General features: G+C 35.6%; 4 protein-coding genes and 1 long non-coding RNA gene across 5 annotated transcripts; 4 read left to right on the forward strand and 1 right to left on the reverse strand.

Annotated features, from left to right (window-relative positions):
- The first annotated feature begins 713 nt into the window (after positions 1-713).
- Positions 714-4,962, forward strand: LOC104719255 (uncharacterized). Its single transcript, XM_087471292.1, has 6 exons — positions 714-1,146; positions 1,606-1,692; positions 1,952-2,068; positions 2,163-2,249; positions 2,331-2,402; positions 2,868-4,962. The coding sequence occupies exons 1-6, from the start codon at positions 949-951 to the stop codon at positions 4,638-4,640; spliced, it is 2,334 nt and encodes a 777-aa protein (XP_087327418.1). The 5' UTR covers positions 714-948; the 3' UTR covers positions 4,641-4,962.
- Positions 4,963-5,399: 437 nt separating this feature from the next.
- LOC104723986 (glycerophosphocholine acyltransferase 1-like) lies at positions 5,400-8,053 on the forward strand. Its single transcript, XM_010442418.3, has 8 exons — positions 5,400-5,787; positions 5,886-6,005; positions 6,121-6,178; positions 6,258-6,358; positions 6,446-6,541; positions 6,627-6,720; positions 7,000-7,237; positions 7,524-8,053. Exons 1-8 carry the CDS (start codon positions 5,590-5,592, stop codon positions 7,879-7,881), a joined length of 1,263 nt encoding a protein of 420 aa, XP_010440720.1. The 5' UTR covers positions 5,400-5,589; the 3' UTR covers positions 7,882-8,053.
- On the forward strand, positions 8,046-10,382 carry LOC104723987 (protein MIS12 homolog). The gene is made up of 7 exons (XM_010442419.2): positions 8,046-8,391; positions 8,517-8,580; positions 8,671-8,790; positions 8,866-8,970; positions 9,056-9,194; positions 9,822-9,953; positions 10,047-10,382. Exons 1-7 carry the CDS (start codon positions 8,270-8,272, stop codon positions 10,097-10,099), a joined length of 735 nt encoding a protein of 244 aa, XP_010440721.1. The 5' UTR covers positions 8,046-8,269; the 3' UTR covers positions 10,100-10,382.
- Positions 10,383-10,673: 291 nt separating this feature from the next.
- LOC104723988 (small ribosomal subunit protein uS3x) lies at positions 10,674-12,613 on the reverse strand. Its single transcript, XM_010442421.3, has 6 exons — positions 12,492-12,613; positions 12,252-12,399; positions 11,986-12,157; positions 11,414-11,468; positions 11,200-11,331; positions 10,674-11,075 (listed from the first exon to the last, which is right to left on the reverse strand). Exons 1-6 carry the CDS (start codon positions 12,519-12,521, stop codon positions 10,866-10,868), a joined length of 747 nt encoding a protein of 248 aa, XP_010440723.1. The 5' UTR covers positions 12,522-12,613; the 3' UTR covers positions 10,674-10,865.
- A 985-nt stretch (positions 12,614-13,598) lies between these two features.
- On the forward strand, positions 13,599-14,159 carry LOC109127566 (uncharacterized). The gene is made up of 2 exons (XR_002034129.2): positions 13,599-13,748; positions 13,929-14,159. It is a non-coding gene; the product is annotated as an uncharacterized LOC109127566 (long non-coding RNA).
- The last annotated feature ends 1,843 nt before the right edge of the window (positions 14,160-16,002 follow it).

Raw genomic sequence — 16,002 nt, forward strand, 5'->3', positions numbered from 1 at the left:
ACTAATATTAGAATATTTGACATAAAATCAAGTTGATTTAACTAAAATTGTATAAAATAATTAAATCATTAGGAAAAATGTGACTTAATCACATTGTATAAATTACTGATTATGTATTTAGATCCCTTATTTTTTGTTATAATAATTAAAAATCAAAATAGAATCTCAAACACTAAACAAAACAAACTAAATATAACAAACAAATGGAGTATTGCGGGTTAAAAAAACAATAGAAATATTTAACCCCACAACAACCGGAAAATTTAGTCATTCTTCTATTTACAAAACATCCAATATTTAACAAATAGATACAACATGAAATAGAAATGATATGTCATGCGGTGTACCGTGGGTTAAAATTTAGTATTTATGTATAATTTTAAAAATTGATTGGATTAATTTTTTTTGATTGAAACTTGATACGGTGGAAAAAAATTATCGGACTGAAAGATCTATTGCAAAACCAAACTCGAACCAACTTTATAACAACCCAAACGGTATAGAAATTCCCATACCAGATTGTTTTAAGCGAATCTGAATTGAATTATTTAACCAAAATTTATTTATAGTATAATTAAATAAATAGAAATATACATTTAAAATGGCTATATAACAAACCGAATCGAATAACCGAATAATCAACAGTCATCGCTAAAACCTGAAATAACCATGGCAGAGTTAGTTAAACCGTGGATAGGTTTGGCAGGCAAAGTGAAAAGCCAGTTTTGACGGCCCAACTCGGCCCAAATACGCTTCTCCATCTCTTTCTCTCATGTCTGCGCGTGGATATTCTCCGAAAAGTGTATCTCCTCCCTCTCTCTCTCTACTCCTCTAAAAAAAAAATTAACTTGGCTAGGGTTTTCGATTTCGTGTATTTCAATTCTCAAATAACACTCGATTCAGAAATCCAAAAAAATCTGGTGTGTAAACAGTCCGGTTTGATCTTCCATGGATTCTCGAGATTCTTCGTCCGCTGTAGCATCCGATGCCGCTAGAGATGCGTCGTTACTCTCCGAAGACGCAGCCGTTCTCTCTGTAACCTCTACACTCGCTAAGTCCGCTCTCTCTTGCTTCCAATCTGGAAAATTCGAAGACTGTATCGACATTTTGATTCAGCTCGATCAGAAGCAGCATAACGATCCTAAGGTTCTTTTTTCTACTTTGGATTCAGTAGTTCTGTTTAAGTTTGGATTTGCCTTTTAATTCTGCTAGTTTTGGTACATATATGTTTAGATCGATAATAGGAAAAAAAAAGAGAGTTTAGTTTGACTTGATAGACACATTTTACTAAGTTTAGATCTGACTTGTCCAAAGTTACTTCTCTCTTCTGTATCAGTATATTGATTTTTTTTCCGCTTAAGTGTTTTTTACTCAATTGTGACGTAGAGATAGCCTTTTAGCTTTGTATCCATCTGATTTACAGAGGAAGTTTTCATTTTTCAGTGAGTGAACAAGGGTTTTTGGTAGTACTAGTCATTCGTGAATGAACAATGTAGATTTAGAAAAGTTCTTTCTAAAGAACTGTATCATTTGACTTTATTTATTTGTTTTTTTTTTCCAACAAAAGCATGGCTTATGAATTGTTTTTTTCAATTGGTCTACCAGGTTCTACACAATATGGCAATTGCAGAGTACTTCAAGGGTGGTTGCTCGAAATCCAAGAAACTGCTGGAAGAGCTTAACTGTGTCAAGGTATTGTGTTTAAACTTCTGCTTGAGATGTGTTTTCAAGCTATCTATCAATTTACATCACAAATCATCTTCCGCATTTCTTTTAATTGTCCATGAGAATAGGGATATGTTTTCAAATTGGAGTTCTCGTTTTTCTTTCTTGTATATTCTTGTTGTTATCAGTGCATTTTAGGAAAAAACATACTGGAGAACGCAATGTTATTAGTAGTCTTTATGTTAATCTCCATGACATGAGTTCTTCTTCTCTTCTATATCTTCAGAAACAAAGTGAAGAACTTGCTTCTGCAGCAAGAGAACAAGTAGAAGCTGTAAACCCTGGAACTAATGTTTCTGTGTCGAAGGATCAATTTGATAGTACAGTAACAACGCTCAACATTGTATGTTCTGATGGATTCCCATGTTTTTTTGAGTCTCAGCTATACCATTCGCATTTGCCAAGGTTTAGTATTGATGTTCGTTGGTCTCCTGCAGGCAGTTACCTGGTTTCATATGCATCAGTATACAAAATCTTCATCCATTCTAGAACCTTTGTTCCAAAATATTGGGCGGCTAGATGAGGTATGTATCCATCTTCATTTTGTTGTACTTGTTTAACCTGTCGTACTGGCTCTAATTAGACAACTTGCTATTTATATGCAGACAATCGCACTTCAAATTTGTTTTTTGTTGCTGGATATTGCACTGGCTAGTCATGATGCTGTAAAATTTTTGGTAAGTATTGTTTGTGCTGGTTTAAAGTCTAGAGGTATACTCCAACTGATCTCTTTTGCTAGTGGAAAATTAAACCAATGTCCGTGAGCTGCTTTATAAAGTTTCTGAATTGAAACCTAATTCTTTTCTGTCTCTATATTTTTCGTTTGTTCAATATGCCATTTGTCTCTGAATTTATAAACATGACTGCAAGACTATAAATGTCATGACAAAACAAATATGACATATCTTTAAACTGCCAATTATGAACTATCATGAGAAATTGGAAACCAACTGATGTCCAAATGAATACAGATGATTCTATGTAGCTATAATCTGATAGGAAAGGTTTGGACTTTTAGTTCGTTACGGGGAATTGGATTTTCACTTGAATGATACTCTGGCATCCTTATGAATCGTTTGTATTGATCAGTTAGTAATCTCATTGCATAAAGTCTCTCTGTATCTTACAAGTATTATATACAGGCTGTGTTTGACTATATGGACAAAGCTTTTGGTGTTGGTTTTGGAAGCCACGAAGAAAATGGAAGCACAATGCAACTTTCGTCAAATCAGGGATCAAAGACATCTTCTCTCCTGAGCAGCTCGGTGGTGGCAGATACAGTTGCTGAAAGTAGTTTGTGTGAGGAAACTCTAGATTATGACAATGTGCTAGCAGCAGAATTTGAGGCAGAGAAACGAATGAAGTCAGTTGGTCATATACCAGCAAACAATCTTCTCAAGACATTAAGCGAAAGGTCATTCTCCACTGCTGATCTGAAGCTCGAGTTGCAGCTTTACAAGGTCCGGTTTTTGCTTCTTACCAGAAACTTGAAACTGGCGAAGCGTGAAGTTAAACATGCGATGAACATTGCTCAAAAAAGGGACTCTTCTATGGCTCTCCTCTTGAAATCCCAGCTTGAGTATGCTCATGGGAATCATCAAAAGGCTATGAAGCTTTTGGTGGTCTCTGGTATTCACAAAGAAGCAGGGACTTCAGCAATCTTCAACAACAACCTTGGTTGCATATACTATCAGCTTGGAAAATATGAAGCTTCCTCTCAGTTATTTTCAAAAGCTCTAAGGAGCTGTTCATCACTTAGAAATGAGAAACCAGTGAAGACGTTTTCTCTCTCACAGAATAAGTCTTTGTTAATCACATACAACATGGGTTTGCTTTATTTGGCGCGTGGGGAGCCTCTACTTGCTGCTCAATGCTTCCAGAAGGCTAGTGTTGTTTTCTGCAGACAACCCCTCATTTGGCTCCGTTTAGCTGAATGCTGTATGATGGCTTTACAAAGCGGGCTTTTGGATAGGTCAGAAATCAGAGTCAATGTAGTTGGGAAAGGGAAGTACAGAAAACTTATGATTGAAGAAAATGAACATGTGGAACTTGATGGCAGTGCCCAATGCGGGAAGCTTTCATTACCACTAGCACGGGCTTGTCTCTCAAATGGTATATATCTGCTTAATGAGTCTCTCTTGAATGAATCTAAATCAGATCGTGAATCGACATTATCCGTGGGGATGAATGAGACCAAAGAAGCATCATCTGCTGATCATGGGGAAGCTAACACGAACTCAGACTTGAAAGAGGCAAAAGGAGGATTGAACCAGGACATAATTCAAAGCTCCCTCTCTGCTTTCAAGAATATTCAAAGTAGAGAAAAGCTGTTGATTAAACAAGCTCTGCTTGCCAATATGGCATACGTAGAACTGGAGTTGGAGAATCCTATCAAAGCCTTGGCAGCTGCTAATTCACTCTTGCAAGTTCCTGATTGTTCAAAGATCTATGTTTTCTTAGGCCATCTTTATGCAGCGGAGGCCCTCTGCTTGCTCAACCGTCCCGTTGAAGCTGGCGCGCACTTATCTGCGTATCTAGTTGGACAGGATGATTTTAAATTGCCATATGAGCAAGAAGACTTTGACCAGTGGCGGATGCACACAAGTTCTGATTGTGAAGAGACGTTGGATTCGTCAACGGGAAATGCCCGGGATTCAGTTTTCCTAAAGCCAGAAGAAGCTCGTGGGGCACTTTTTGCAGACCTTGCGGCGCTGCTTGCCACACAAGGACATCATGACCAGGCCAAAGCTATGATAACACACGCATTAACTCTCATACCAAACAATGTACAAGCTACAGTTACAGCAGTCTACATTGACATGATGTTGGGTAGGTCGCAAGATGCCCTTACTCGGTTAAAACAGTGTACCCGTGTGAGCTTTGTTCCAGGCAGATTGGAAGTGAGAGCCTCGTAGAAGATTTGTACTCTAAACGGTATGGTTTCTATTTGAAATTCAAGCTTTTGTACAATTAGGTTGTTCTATAAATATCAGAGAATAAGCTTTTGTACAATTTTTTTTTTCTTACTTTTTTTCCTTGTATTAGTACTGTGAGATGATATTTGCATTCTTGACTTAGATTTGGGTCGTCTAAGGGGTTAGTTGATTTCTTGTTCAGGAACAAAACACAAGTTTTTTTGTACTTCGTTTAAATTTTGGTTCAGAACAGACCCTCTAATTCAGTTTACTTTAGAGATATCTTTGTTAAACTACTCAATAAAGAGAGACCTCTTAACTATATTGATTTGTGTCTCTCGTTAGACTTTTGGTCGCTTTTTGAATCTTTGAAACTTGGTCGGAATGCAAAACTACCAGCTTTTGGAACATGGTCAAGAAACCGCAGTTTTGAAACTCGTAAAACCTAGTTCGGAAGTTATACCATATAGCATTGTTTTTTTTTCTTTGAAAACGATCCAGATAGCATTGTTTATACAACAAAATCTAGTATCTTCTTCTTCTCTCTTTTTTATTCAGTTTTTCTATACAAAGCAATTAAACAATAATATGTATATTCCTTTCATTTTAATACTAATGTAGAAAAAAAGAAGCTTGGAGATACACAACAGCAACATACGTGTCACTGTGCGCCATGGGAAAAGAACCTAGAAGTTTCCACTTTAAACACGTGTCTTCTTCTCAATCTCTTTAAAAAAGTTGTTAATTTTAATAATCACCAAAGGCAGATTTTTATTTCCAACTAAAGAATAAATGTTTATTATATGATTCCCCAAAGACAAAACGTAAATCCAATATCCAAGGCAAAAGGAATCCAAAGGGATAATACTATTAACTAATAATGGATTATTTTGAAATTTTCACTACTTTACAAAGTTAATAAAATTAATTTATGTGTTTTTTTTAATAAATGATTTCGGGTTTTTATGGTCATTTTCGTTCACCTTTCTTTATAATTCCGATTAAAGCAAAACAGAAAAGAAAAAGAAAAAAAAAACAAAATCTGACCACAATAATGGCGAGCAACGAAGAATTCTCTGAAGATTTAAACTCTAATGGAATAGACTCATTTGATGCTGTCAAACAACGTTTCAAGGATCGATCAAAGGTTCGTGAGGAATCCGATTTTCACCATTTCATTCCTTTTTTTTGTTTCCGATTTTTGGATTTTGACTTCTGCGCCAATTTTTTTTTTGTTAATGACAGAAAGTTGTGCAGACAAGAGAGTTGCTGTCTAAACAAGCGGTGCAAACGCGTGAGATCTTATCGAAACAAGCCGTTAAGATCGCTAAACAAGCCGAAGAACATGAGAGATTCATTAATAAGGTTATCTCTTTTCTTTATTCATTTTGTTTCATGTTTGTTTGTTTTTTTTTTTTTTTTGTCTAGTTCTTTCGTTTTTGAAACAATGTTTTTTTTTGTTCTGTAAATGTTTAAAAAGGTGACACATCTCGTTGGTGTGCTTGGATTTGGTGGTTTTTGTTTCCTACTTGGTGCAAGTAAGAAATGTGATTTTGATGTTTATTCTCCTTTTGTTGTTGTCAGAATTAACAGATTGATGATGTTTTTGGTTCTCAGGGCCTCAGGATATACCTCTAGTTTATTGCTTATTCTATGTGATCTTTGTTCCTCTGAGATGGATTTATTACAGGTTTAAGAAATGGCATTATTATCTTCTGGTAATGTCTCTTACACACACCCTTGTTAGGTTTTGGGATAAAGAAATTGTATTTTGATTGAACAGTTGTTGTTGTTGTATGTGATAGGACTTTTGCTACTATGCCAACACAATCTTCTTGGTTGATCTTCTTCTCTATCCTAAGAATGAAAAGCTTTTCATGGTTTGCTTTTCCTTTGCAGAGGTATGCTTTATCCATTACATGTATGAGATTGTTCTGTGTCATTGTGTATGTGCTGATTTATCAATTGGTTGTGTCTTGTGCTCAGGGACCGTTGGCGTGGGCAATTATTGTCTGGCGTTGCAGTCTTGTTTTTAGTTCCCCCGATAAGATTGTTAGTGTTCTTATACATCTCTTGCCTGGTGAGTTATACAATCTTCTTATAACTTTCAGTGTTGACTAAGAAATGTTAGAGATTCATAGTGCTAAAGTTGATGGCTTTGATTCAAAATATGCTTTTTTATTCCCCTCTCAATCTTGTTTAGGATTTTGTATCCTGTACACGTAATCACATGGTTCTCTGTTGCGTACCTTGGATAAGATTTGTTTAAGCAGTAAAAGCCATGAATAATGCAGACGGTTTATTGAAGCTTAAGCTCTCTCTCCTTGATTAGTTAGTCTTACAATGGCTTTGGTTTCAGGGCTCGTGTTCTTCACGATTAGGTGGTGGAATCCAGCGACCTTTGCAGCGATGCACCCTGTAGGCACTGATCGTAGGGTTTCATGGCCTTATGTGGAAGACAAAGCTTACCTTTTTACATGGCTGTTTCTCATCCCCTTGGTCGTTTATACTCTTTGGCAAGTGCTCTATTTTCTAATCGTCAATGTCCTGCGTAGGCAGAGGCTCCTGAGAGATCCTGAAGTTATGACTTCTTACAGGTATCATCCCTGCTGCATCTATCTCTTGCACTTGGACCCCTCAGATTGGCAGTATGTTAATTTTGAATGCATGATCAGTTACTGAAGAAATGTTATAGGTCCAAACGTCTAGTTAATATTATCTTGGTCTGAGATTATCTTGAATTGGTGATTGTTTATGTGTTTAAAATTGGTAGTTATGTGTCAAGCCATTTTAAAATTGATATTTCATTAACTAAGGCTACAACACAATAATGCGTCTTACCATAGACTAAACCTGTCTGATGAAATCTTCTGGTCTGTGCAGAGAGCTGTCGAAGAAAGCTGAAAAGGCAAACAATAAGTTGTGGCAGCTGAGCGGTATGCTAGGGGATCAGAACCGTATATGGATGTACATCCTATTCCAGGCCATCTTCACGGTGGCAACCATGGCATTGACCGTACCGATCTTCCTATCTTATAGACTGCACGTGATCTTTCAGATCCTAAAGATTTCGGCGGCAGTGTGGAACGGAGGGAGCTTTTTACTAGAGGTGATGCCTCGGCAAGTGATCCAGAAAGAGAAGAAGAAAAAAGCAGAGATGAAGCCGATAGAGGAGCAGCTACCGCATCATGAACCTGAGTCACATCCGAGTCAGAATGAGCCAATATCTACTGAAACATGATGGTGTTATAACAGAAAAGTACATGTAAAATAATAAAGTTTTCAAAAGGCATGCCAGAGTCATGATTGGTCTTTTTTTTTTTGTTCCTCATGTTTTTTGTTCTATAAAGGTTTGTTTCTCTTGTTTGGTATACATCATTTTAAAAGCTTAATGTGAATGAACTTGTAGCTTCCTTTTCTGATACCACCAAGCCTAATAACTACAGAGAACGATAAGGAAAGAAATAACATAACATGCGGGATATATGATTTGCACAATAATATCCCAATAACAGTCGACCGAAAAAAGAAAACAAAAAAGACAGCTCTTACTAAAAATTCAAATTCTCCTCAACCCCAAATTAGGGTTTCTGAGTTCGAGAAACTAAAAAAAAAAAAAAAAAAAAGAAATGGAAGGCAGCAAAAGCGAGGCAGTGTTCGAGTCCATGGATCTGAATCCTCAGCTTTTCATCAACGATGCTATCAACACCGTCGAAGACTACGTCGACGTAGCCTTTGAATTCTATGGCCAGTGAGTTCCTTCATCACTCTCTGTTTATTTTTTTCTCAAAAAAGTGGTTTCACTAAAGCCCAAGCTTTTTTTTTGTTTCTAACCAAAGGGTTTTTGGGTTTTGATTGTATGCTTACATTGTGCAGAGAAGCATCCAAAATTCTCAAAATCGATGGATCTGATCCAACAAAGTCCCAAGATTTATCAAACGTGAGTGTTATGATGGGTGGTGATTTCATCTGATTCTCTTGTTCTGCTAAAGCTTTTCTTACTCTAGTCACATTTTTTTGTTGTTGTTAGAGTATAGAACGTGTTCGTGGTTTGATTCAATCGGTTATGGACAAGCGTATGAAGATGTGGGAAGTCTATTGTGTTAAATACTGTTTCGCAGTTCCTGATGGATTTGTTCTGCCAAAGACTGTGAGTCTTATATATCTCCTTCATTGTCTCTCTCGCTAGTATAGTGTGATTTGCTGAATCGTTTTTGTTCTTCAGAAGGAGGATTCGTCGTCTGTTTACTCTGACCAGGAAATGAAAGGTGGGTTATATGACCAGGATTTGGATGCACAGTTGAATTCTTTAAGGGATAAGCTTAATTTGGTGAGACACAAAAAACTGATGCTTTTGTTCATTCTTCTCTTACATTTTCGTTTCTTTTAAGTGAGATATTTTTTTTGTGATTTAGGTAGGAAAGAGGTCTGCTGAACTCGACTCTGAGCTCCAGGCTTTAGAAAGAGCTTCGGTTTCGAGGGAACAGTCTGTGAGGCTCGTTAATGAGGCTTTGGAGGTTTATGATGAGTCTTCTGTTGGTGAAATGTTCCAAGGTAATCCCAGACGTAAACTTTATTTAGTCGATGATATATTGAGATCTCTCGATTCACTTCAACGGAATAAGTTGGTTATGTTTTATATTTTAGTTCTTTCTTGATGACCCTGAAAACTCTTCTCCACTTAGCCTGTCAGTTTTGAACATGACCAAATCGACATTTTCTCCGCGGCTAGCTAGTATTTTGAGTTATCTCCTGGACTTTCTTGTTTAGTCATTGGTATATTGAGATCTCTTGATTCACTTCAGTGAAATTAGCTGGTTATGTTATATATATTAGCTCTTGATGAACTTGAAAACTGTTCTCCACTTACGCTGTTTAATCATGGACACGACCGCATCGACATTTTTTTTGGCTTCTAGCCAGTATTCTGAGTAATGTCCTGGTCACTTCGAATGTAGATATGAAATCACCTTAGTCCTTACCATCTTCTGGAGATATATTTCTAAACGGTTTTGATGAGATTTACCTGATCTTGTTTAGGATTATATTATTTGTTACATACTATCAGGTAGTGGTAGTTCATTTTTTTCTTTTTTATTTTCTCTCAGGAATACCTTTGTTTGCTTGATTGTTCATAGTATGATTAGAGATTACTTGCATCTCAAATATTGGTGTTTGCAGAGATGGCAAAAGTTGCATCAGAACTTCGTGCAAGGGTCGATACGCTGAAAACAAGAAGAATGAAAGCCAGTGAAAGCGCTAAAGTAGAGAGGCTGAATAACCATGGCAAAGAGTTTTCGGCAATGACTTCTGGTAACAAGATTTAACATTGTTGTGATATTACATAGTTAGAATACTAATAATGTTGCATGCTTATGATCTTCCTTCATGTTATGTGGTTCTCAGATGGAAAGCTTGAAGACCTCGAAAAGTTTCAGGCCGAGTTAAGGAAGATGTAAACCTCTGCAGGAAAACAATTGTGATTTGTCAAGGATAATGTCTCTTAACTGACTTGACACATCTGCTCTTTAAAGACTACGTCGTTTCAGGCTTACCAAACGGGTCACTTGTCCTGGCTTTAAATGTTTTCATTAAAAAAGTTCATCCTTATGAGTGAGAACTCAAGAATTAGAGCAACTAACCAGATTACCAGAAAAAAAAATTCGGTATAACATTTTGTGTATAAAATGTATTTAATTGCAACGTTCCCTTCTAAGATATACACATTTTTTTTTTTCACCATTTCTTTTTCTATTTTCTTGTTTAACATTTTCATCCCTGCCTCATTTTATCTATTACGAAAAGTTGCTCAAATTTGCAATTCCATTTGAAAAAGTTGTTCAAATCACTGCATATTTGGTATTTTGTTTTTACAATAGAATCTTCAATATTGCAACTGGTCTGCTGATTTTTAAAAAAAGTTGTAATGAACTTAACCCCAAAACAAACTAGAATAATCACTTTCACTCTCAATCACACAATGGTTTGTCCAGAGCTTAACAGTTTTTAACTCAAATATTTAAAAAGAAGAAATTTAATAAAGAAGAAAAATTGTCTATATATAATATAGATTTTAAACAAACGATTACGAAAACACACATATATCCTTGATGTAATTCAAACTCCAGAACTTATATTAGAATAACATGAGAAAACTAGTACTGTCCCAAAAAAAAAAAGAGAACCATCCCCATTAGGTGCTAAACCAGAACGCAAAAAGGCTTTCTAAGCAACTGGCATTGCTGGATAATCTATGCTTGTTAATGGAGCTTCTGGCATAAGCGCAGCCTGAGTGACAACCTGAGCAGGCGCGACGTTAACATCTTCATCCTTTGGTGTATGGATGATAACAACATCAGGCAGCGGTGTCATCGGTCCATTTTTGCCCTTGGGGTCCCAGTCAAGCATGATCTTCACCTTGAGGCCTAACACACCCTGCACATATTAACCAGACAAGGGTTACACAAGAGATCTCTAGATATAAAGTAGTTCAAGCAACGGATTTCCAAGTTATATGTTTCTCAGTACTACAAAAGTTCAGACACTCAGAAGAACTGACCTGTCTAAGAAGAACATGTCTCACTGCAGCATCAATGTATTCTTTGGTTGGTTGACCTGAGGAAACCATGTAACCATCCTTGAACTTCATCGACTTAGCACGTGCAGCACGGAGTTTTCCACTCACAATGACCTGCAAGCATTTAGGTAAAACGATAAGAACACTGTATACGTATAGTGGACGAAAAAGACAACAATAGGGGGTTTTTACTCACTTCGCATCCTTTGGCTCCACTCTCCATAACAAACCTCAAAACACCATAGCAAGCCCTATGCAACAAAAGATGACAGCAGTATTAACATTGTCAGCTGAGGAGAAGAACACATCAAAACCAGATTTCGGAGAATTTTATCAAATTTAAGTGGAGCCTGACAGGTTCAAGGATTTGAGTACCTAAGCAACTAATTCAAACCCAAAACCTATTGCGATAATCACAGGTAGTAAATAAGAATAACTCACTATACTAGTTCTACAGGACGTAACCAACACATAGTCCAATAGTGATGCTCGATCAGCAGCAAAACATGTTTACCAATACACAATATTCGATACACAGTTTGTAATCTTCCATAAATAGAAAATGACATAGGAGCCTACTAACACAATTTGTCATGCTTGAAGTTAAGCCACATCTAGAAAAAGACATTAAACTAATTCAAGACACTTCAATATATAAACACATGTTTAACCAGCAATCGAACCAATTAGGCATAACCAACAGCAAGCTAACAAGTCAACACCTCAACGGTAGCTACAGAAGGACGCAGCAATAGAAACGTGTCATACCTACGGACAGCAAGACCACCAAGAAGCTTGTAACGTAGAGACTCAGCCTGGGCAATAGCACAGAGACCTCTGTTGTTGACCTTCTCAGCATAAAGCTCAACACTGTCCTGAGGGAATTTGAATCTCTTTTGTACAAGAGATGTCAACTCCCTGATCCTCCTTCCCTTCTCACCTGAAAGGAAACAGAGTATCATCATATCAATATAAACCAGAGAGATAGAAAAATCCGAAACTGAGCAAAGATTAACGAAAATGAACCAACATACCAAGGACGTTTTGAGTACGAGTGGCTCTAATGATGATTTCAGTACGCATAGGAGTGACACGGACCTCAACACCAGAGTAACCATCCTCAGCAAGCTCTCTCGTCAAAACCTCATTGAGCTCAGCGTAAAACACACCATCGGCTACGAACTACAAAAAAAACTCAAAACACTTAATCCGTGTGAAGCTCAAAACACGATACATTGGTATAGAGAAAGAGAGGGAATGGATAAAGATTATACCTTTCTCTTCTTGCTGATCTGGGTCGCCATGTTTGTCTCAGAGCTTCGGGTGGCTACAGACTTAAAACCCTAATTTTGGAGATGGTGAAAGGAGTGAAATGATAAAATAGTGTGGATATATAAAGTCAAGAGTAAGGCCCAGCCTTTATAGGCCCATTTCTTGGCCTTCCTTGGCCCATTATACGGAATAAAATTCTAATAATGTAAATTACAAGAGGGAATAAAATAAATCTGATGTAAGAAAAATGAATAAAATGTAATTTCGAATAAATATTTTCTGGAAAAAATTATTCAAATCGCCATTTTGCAATTTTAACTTTAATCTCTAACAAATGCTTGTCAATTTCCTGAAATTCAAAAAATAATATGCAATATATAACTCTTTTTTTAATAAATAATATATCAAAATCTAAGTTTTCGATGAATAATTTGAGTATATTTTAAAATTTTATATATTTATGTGATAGAAAAACTTTTTATAAAATACCTATGAAAATTATTTTTCATTTTGTATGGTTAATATGCATTTGTCAAATATGATAAGTAAGAATTTGAGGCTTCTCCTTTTATCCACATTAGCAAACTCCAAATGCATCTTAGAGCATTTCCAACCCACCTCTATATTTGCTTTTTAACTCTATTTTAGAGTAAAATCTACTCCAACCCATCTCTATTTCTACCTCTATAATAGAGATTTCTATTTTTTCCTCTATATATAGAGGAATTCTATTTTTTCCTCTATAATAGAGTTGAACTTTTTTATTTATAAAATGGTCCTTGAACTTTTAACACTTTTATATTTATGATCAAAATAAATAAAATATATATTTTAATAGTTTAATAATAATTTAATGAAGTGGAGGTTTTGTATTGAACAACACAATACTTAAAAATTTAATAAATGTGATATTTAAATAATATTTATGAATGTTAAAAATTTAAATAATATCATAATTTTATGAAAGTTTCATAAAATAAATAGGTTAGTTTGCAACTTTTATAAGTAAATTGTATTAATAATAAAATAAAAAAGGAATCTCTACGGAATATTCTTTTTAGAGGAAAAAATAGAAGTATCTATTGGAGCAAAAGTCACCTTTATTATAGAGTTCCTCTATTTTAGAAGTAAAAATAGGGAAAACCATTGGAGATGGTCTTAGATTGCAGCGTTACTTGGTTGCCATCGAGTATATCAGAACTCGTTTCTCCGGTTCACAACAACAACCTACTGACCGCACCGTCGTCGGTGTATTGCAGGTTTGTAATTTCTTTAATTTTTCCATCTCCACAGTGAGAGAGACAATTTAATTCGAGAAGTTGGTAGATTGGTTTCGTAGCTAATTATGGTGCCATAGAGCAGAGCTTAGGTTCAGTTTCTATTAGCTAACAAGTTTTCTTGGGGGATTCAAGTTGTGTTAATTGGTACATACATTTCAGGAGGCTTTTCATAAGTTCATTGGTCAGCCAGTTAACATCTTCTGCTCAAGTCGAACGGGGAAGACCAATGTAGCCGACGCCGCGATCTATGCCACTTGCTGTCATCTCTGAGCACAAATCCAGAGCTTTCTCCATATTGTATTCTTTACAAACCCCATGAATCAATGAATTGTAAGTCACATAGGTTGGGAAAATTCTCTCATTCTTCATCCTCTAAAAAGTAATTTACAATTTTTACATTCTTCATAAGTTGGTAATCAACCTAGATTGACTCAAACCTTTTCTTTCTAACCAATCCATCCAAAATCGCAAGACCAACTTTCGAATCGGGTGAACAACTCATCTCTCGACTCACCCAAAGAGCTTGTTCAAACAAACCCATCTCTAGAAGCTCCATGATCAGTAGACTAAACACCCCAAGACTAAATATTTCACTCTGAATATCCTCGAGAGCATTGAAAACTCTATAAGAAATATCAGTCGGCTCACTATGGTGCCTGAGATTTTCTATGAGGCTTTTTATCAAACACCTGGCGAGCATATAATTCTGAGCTTCGGTTAAAAGTGAATTACTTCTGAAATATTTCAAAGATCATTTTTCTATAGAGAGGAGGAGGAAGAAGAGAGGAAGAAGAGATAAAAGAAATAAATAACCGAAATTAATTCCCAGCTTAATATGGTTAAAGGAAACCGAGAATTTTTTTTTGTTAAAATTTAATAATCAATTAGATAACCAGGGTAAAATTGGAATTTTGATTTTGTTGAAAAATCGTGGGTATGAAAATAACAACACTAGTTGTTTTGGGTTTTAAATGACATATTTTTATTATTTGATGTATTTTTATTTCAATCCAAAACAATTGGGTATTAAACTTCCAAATAAAAATAACTTCGGGTTTTTTTGGCATTTTTCCCAAATAAAAAAATAACAACAAAAGTGAAATTAAGTATTAATTTATGGACTATAAATACATGACATCAAATTATGTTCATAGTTAATATTGGCTACCGCAGAAGCTGTCACATCTCATACCAAACAATTTAATCGCAAGCTTCTTTCTCCTTCTTTTTTATAGGGGTAAATTTATATAGAAAATGGCAACTCTCAGAATAAAAATTTGAAAATGATATTTCTAGCAACTTTTGTTTTAAAAATAGCATTTCTGGTAAACTTCTCATTAATTACCAAAATAAATGGATCTTATATCCAAGAAACAAAAACCAAACAAATAAACAAAACAAAGGCCCAAACAACAAATTCTTCTTTTATGCTTAATCTACATCGCTGTTGCCGGCTACCATCTCAAACCTGTCGTCTTTTCTATACTGCACTTAACGATCATTGTTACCACTAACTCTTATTCACTGCCCACTCCCTAGAATTAAATGGTCACTTCAATCTCATTGTTATCCTCTCTTCTCAGAACCTATAAAACCATGCAACCATCACCATCAAAACTTTGTAACATACAACCAAACAAACTAATCCACAAGTTTGAGTTTAACCCTTAAACTCATCGGCTCCGACAAGGCCATGATATCTTCGGTTGCACGCTCCATCAGGTAACTTATAAATTCACTTATTTATTCAGTTTCATTGCCTATGGTTTCAAGCTCCTCTCATCCTAGATTCACTTACGTTCAGTTCTACGTACGCTTTACAATTCCAAAATCCACGATGCCTTCTTCACTGGATTTTGTCCTCAACCTTATGGATGAAGTAAGCATCAAACCATCTTCTCTTTCACTAAGTTCTCTGACTTCTCTTTGATCTGTATCATTAAAATGATTGTTTTTTTTTTTTGTTTATGTTATTTTGTTTAATAACAGGCACCACAATCTACATAATTTTCCTTCAGTTCCATCCTATAATCTATTGTAACAAAAATGTATTTTTCTCGTATTGGAGCATTCCATACAATAATTATAAAGAGCGTAAGCGATCTGTTATATATAACGAAGTTTAACATGAATTTAGCTTCTTTTCTTTAATTTTTTCTACTTTTGGGTAAATCTTAAGTAAACAACATACATCTTAATTGAAATACTACAACGTTTGAAACGACCCAACCCA

The sequence above is a fragment of the Camelina sativa genome, chromosome 11, assembly GCF_030686135.1.
Source record: "Camelina sativa cultivar CO46 ecotype springtype chromosome 11, ASM3068613v1".
Taxonomy (NCBI): Eukaryota; Viridiplantae; Streptophyta; class Magnoliopsida; order Brassicales; family Brassicaceae; genus Camelina; species Camelina sativa.

What these genes read in the sequence shown, in the direction of transcription:
- LOC104719255 (XM_087471292.1), top strand. Translation starts at nt 949, where the DNA reads ATGGATTCTCGAGATTCTTCGTCCGCTGTAGCATCCGATGCCGCTAGA. An exon ending in CAGTAACAACGCTCAACATT is followed by an intron (nt 2,069 to 2,162) that starts GTATGTTCTGAT and finishes GGTCTCCTGCAG; the next exon opens with GCAGTTACCTGGTTTCATAT. An exon ending in ATGATGCTGTAAAATTTTTG is followed by an intron (nt 2,403 to 2,867) that starts GTAAGTATTGTT and finishes TATTATATACAG; the next exon opens with GCTGTGTTTGACTATATGGA.
- LOC104723986 (XM_010442418.3), top strand. Translation starts at nt 5,590, where the DNA reads ATGATTTCGGGTTTTTATGGTCATTTTCGTTCACCTTTCTTTATAATT. An exon ending in GTTTCAAGGATCGATCAAAG is followed by an intron (nt 5,788 to 5,885) that starts GTTCGTGAGGAA and finishes TGTTAATGACAG; the next exon opens with AAAGTTGTGCAGACAAGAGA. An exon ending in TTGTTTCCTACTTGGTGCAA is followed by an intron (nt 6,179 to 6,257) that starts GTAAGAAATGTG and finishes TTTGGTTCTCAG; the next exon opens with GGCCTCAGGATATACCTCTA.
- LOC104723987 (XM_010442419.2), top strand. Translation starts at nt 8,270, where the DNA reads ATGGAAGGCAGCAAAAGCGAGGCAGTGTTCGAGTCCATGGATCTGAAT. An exon ending in GCCTTTGAATTCTATGGCCA is followed by an intron (nt 8,392 to 8,516) that starts GTGAGTTCCTTC and finishes TACATTGTGCAG; the next exon opens with AGAAGCATCCAAAATTCTCA. An exon ending in GATTTGTTCTGCCAAAGACT is followed by an intron (nt 8,791 to 8,865) that starts GTGAGTCTTATA and finishes TTTGTTCTTCAG; the next exon opens with AAGGAGGATTCGTCGTCTGT.
- LOC104723988 (XM_010442421.3), bottom strand. Translation starts at nt 12,521, where the DNA reads ATGGCGACCCAGATCAGCAAGAAGAGAAAG. An exon ending in GGTGGTCTTGCTGTCCGTAG is followed by an intron (nt 11,469 to 11,985) that starts GTATGACACGTT and finishes TTTGTTGCATAG; the next exon opens with GGCTTGCTATGGTGTTTTGA. An exon ending in GTGGAGCCAAAGGATGCGAA is followed by an intron (nt 11,332 to 11,413) that starts GTGAGTAAAAAC and finishes AAATGCTTGCAG; the next exon opens with GTCATTGTGAGTGGAAAACT.